At 44.5% G+C, this 3,856-nt stretch overlaps 1 protein-coding gene across 1 annotated transcript; it reads left to right on the top strand.

Annotated features, from left to right (window-relative positions):
- Window positions 1–241: 241 nt before the first annotated feature.
- Window positions 242–1,517, top strand: LOC125208966 (DUF724 domain-containing protein 5-like). Its single transcript, XM_048108515.1, has one exon. It carries the CDS (start codon window positions 1,131–1,133, stop codon window positions 1,458–1,460), a length of 330 nt encoding a protein of 109 aa, XP_047964472.1. The 5' UTR covers window positions 242–1,130; the 3' UTR covers window positions 1,461–1,517.
- The last annotated feature ends 2,339 nt before the right edge of the window (window positions 1,518–3,856 follow it).

Here is a 3,856-nt window from a genome sequence, read left to right as displayed (position 1 = left end):
GTGATATCACCCTTGTAGAAGAATCGCGCCGGACCTTTGATCAATGCAAAACGCGATTGAAGCACACCGAAAGCCCGCTCCACATCCTTTCCCGCCGCCTCTTGCCGTTGGGCAAAATAACTCATTTTCTCCTCAGTTGGACAACTAATCGTCTTCATGAAAACGGGCCAACTTGGGTATATGTCGTCCGCCAAGTAATACCCCATCTGATGCTGGTTGCCGTTCGCGGTGAAGTCAACCAAGGGGCCTATTCCCTGGCACTGGTCGTTGAACAGAGGCGAGGACTGCAGGACATTTAGGTCGTTGTTCAACCCTGCCACACCGAAGTAGGTATGTCAAATCCACAGGCGCTGATCGGCAACGGCTTCCAGAAGAAATGGAATAAAAAACAAAATCAAAAAAATCAAAAAAAAAATAGGTGAGAGGGGCGACCGACGGCCCTTCCTCCACAATGGAGGGCCGATCGGAGGGCCCTTCTCAACGGCTAGGGCTGATATATCGGCCATATGGGGGAGAGAGGGATGGGGCGGACGACGGCCCCTTTTCCACTCGACGTTTGAGAATCCGCCCGACGAGCGCGAGTTTGCGGTGTCAAGGCTGCGGCCGCTCTGAAATTGGGGCAATGGGGTTTGGATTTGGCCTCAGAGAGAGGAGGAAAATGGAATTTCGGTGGGAGACAAGGTGGAGGTTTGGATTGAGAGAAATTGCGCTTGGTTTCCGGCTGTGATTGTTAGGTATTTGGGGAATGGGGTTTATTCCGTGGATAAAAATGGCGAAGAAGAAGAGGTTGGATGTGGTCGTATTAGGCCTTGCCCTCCAGTTCTATGCGATGGAAAATTTGGGGTTTCTGAGAAAGTGGATGCGTTCTTCAATTGTGGGTGGTGGAGTGGAGTGATTCAGAAGAAGGTTACGAAGAAGAATGAGTACATTGTGTTTTTTGAGCAAAATGATTCTACTAAGCAGTTGGATCGGTCTGCATTAAGGCCGCATTTGGTATGGACGGATGAGAAATGGGTCATTGAATCGTCCACAAGTAAAAGAAAATCCACCTTTTCTGATTCTAGGGCTTCTCCGAAACAGAAACAGAAACAGAGCACGTTGATGAAATACAGGATGTACACATTCCACCCATGTTGCCATTGATTGATAATGATGATGATTCTGTGCAGAAACTGCCGTTTGTGAAAAGTAATGCTATCTGGAAATCCATGGAGTCGATGGAGGAGCTGCTGCATCAGAGGCCACATTTTGAGCCACTGCTTGCTGTCAAGGAGAACGAGCGGGAGGGGTTGGCGATAGGATGTACGGTGACGTTCATGGATGTGGTGGAGGCGAACCGCAGCTTGAAGTTCAGTGACCCGAAGAGTGTGATGGAGGACCTGCAGGAGACGCTGTTGGACTTGGAAAGGTATGGTTTCCAAGTTGGGGCGGTGAGGGAGCGGGTGATGAAGTTGTTGTAGGCGAAGGAGAAGGAGGAGACGACTAAGGGGATAATGGAGCAGGTTGAGGTGCAGAGTGAGAGGAGGTGGGTGATTGAGAAGAAGATGCGGTTGGCAAACGAGCAGCTTAAGCTGTCAGAGGTGGAGGAGATTGGGCGTGTGCGGGCCAGATTGGAGGAGAATCGGCAGCAGGTGGAGAGTTTGAGGGCTGATTTGGAAGGTGGGACTACCCCTATTTGCAATGGCGATTGATGAATGCTATGGCTTGGTTTATAATACTGTGATTCTATCTAATCCTCTATATTTTGTCCTTTTCAAGCTTTAGCATTTTAGGTGTCTTTTGCCTTTTGTTTTTGGTTTACTTGAATGGGAATTAACAAGTTACTAGTATTTACTACACAAGTCTCTACCAACAATGGTTTAAACAACAAGAAATAAATTATATGAATGTGTGAATTGATAGTAGCTATAGATATGATCCCGTTAAGTGAAAGTTCCTTCAAAGACAAAAGGGTTGTTCGAGTGTTACTTTTGTGTTGGATTCGACAATTGCTACCATTCACTCTTCAACAATCCTCTGAGAGGCGGAAGCCGGAGGCTGAGAGCATTGCGGGAGGCGGCGTGGCCGAGTGCACAAGGTCCTTCCGGGTACACGGACGAGAGAGAACATATGACATAGTGTTGAAGTTAAAACTTTGACTTTTGTCAAATGACATATGACATAGCGGCGTGGCCGAGTATACAAACTTTGACTTTTATCAAATTTCATATCCCACATTGGTAAGGAGTTAAAAAGTTGGGGGAGTGGCTGCCTATAAAAAGGAGCACTCCTCCCTCATTTGTAAATCATCCTCAAACATTTGTTTCTCTTCTCCATTTAATATAATCGGGCTCTGCTGAGGGTGCTTGGAGACGTAGGCAATTTGGCCAAACTCCGTTATCAAAGTTTCGGGTGTGTTCTTTCTTTATTATTTATTTTGTTCCGCATTTATTTCTAGGTTTGCTTTTCTGCTGTGATATTGTATTCAATATTATTTGCGGGTTTTTGTAGTAGTGTTTTGTACACCGACTGATAAATTCTGTTTGGAGTCTGGTAATCAAGAGAGTGTCCCCACCAGTCTTTCCAGAGAATTTATTTGGGGAAGTAATTTTATCGAGGTAGACCCCATTGAGTTAACTCTAAAATTACTGAATCAGTTCATTTCACTATTTGAGAGAAAATTTGCCCGGTTTTCTCAACAAGTGGTATCAGAGCCAAGGTTCGTCCTTTGTTCTCTTTGTCGGTAATATTGAATACTTTATTTTGAGTTTGTAATGGCGGGTAATGATCAAGAAGTCAAGGCTAGTTCTTCGTCATCATGGTCGAGGCTTCCACTGTCAAATACTCCCTCCGTCCCGCTTTAGGAGTCCCGGTTGATCAATTTTAGGCGTCCCGCTTTAGGAGTCCCGGTTGAGATAAATTAATAAAAAATGCCTACAAAGTGTTGAAAGTGGGTCCTAACATCCACTAAAACTAATAAAAAAGTGTTAAAAGTGGGTCCCAACATCCACTATAACATTTATTTATTGGACACTCAATTAAAACTGGATCCCAACATCCACTACTATATTTATTTATTACACACTCAAACACTTTTTTCTTAAAACATGTGCCCGACTCAACCGGGACTCCTAAAGCGGGACGGAGGGAGTATGAAATTGACGGTGGAGATATTTGACGGTACTGGCCATTTTGGTATGTGGCAGGGGGAGGTTCTAGATTCTCTTTTCCAGCAGGGTCTTGACATTGCCATTGAAGAAAAGAAACCAGAAGATATAGATGATAAAGATTGGAGTACCATAAATCGGTTAGCTTGTGGAACAATTCGGTCATGTCTGTCCAGGGAGCAGAAGTATGTTGTCAAGAATGAGACTTCTGCACATAGATTGTGGAAGACACTGGAGGACAAATTTCTGAAGAAGAGTGGTCAGAATAAGCTCCTTATGAAGAAAAGGTTGTTCCGTTTTAGATGTGAAATTTGAGGATGAGGATCTGGCATTGATGTTGTTGTCGTCTCTTCCTGATGAATTTGAACATCTAGAGACCACATTGCTCCATGGTAAAGTGAATGTGTCTTGGATACTGTATGTTCTGCTTTGTATAGTCATGAATTGCGAAAGGCAGATAAAATGAAAGGCAAAGCAGTTACAGATGAAGCATTAGTGGCAAGGGGTCGTCAACAAGGCCGATCAAAGGAGAGAAGAGGAAGGTCCAAATCGAAAAGATGAGCTGCCAAAGATGAGTATGCTTTCTGTTATGAGAAAGGACATTGGAAGAAAGACTGCCCAAAGTTGAAGAAGAAAGAAAAGGCTTCGCAGGATGCAAATGTTGTTGAATGCAAAAATGATGCGGAGTCGGATTGTTCTTTGACCGTTTC

Source organism: Salvia hispanica, chromosome 3 (assembly GCF_023119035.1).
Source record: "Salvia hispanica cultivar TCC Black 2014 chromosome 3, UniMelb_Shisp_WGS_1.0, whole genome shotgun sequence".
Taxonomy (NCBI): domain Eukaryota; kingdom Viridiplantae; phylum Streptophyta; class Magnoliopsida; order Lamiales; family Lamiaceae; genus Salvia; species Salvia hispanica.
This window is presented reverse-complemented; position numbering and strand designations above follow the sequence as displayed.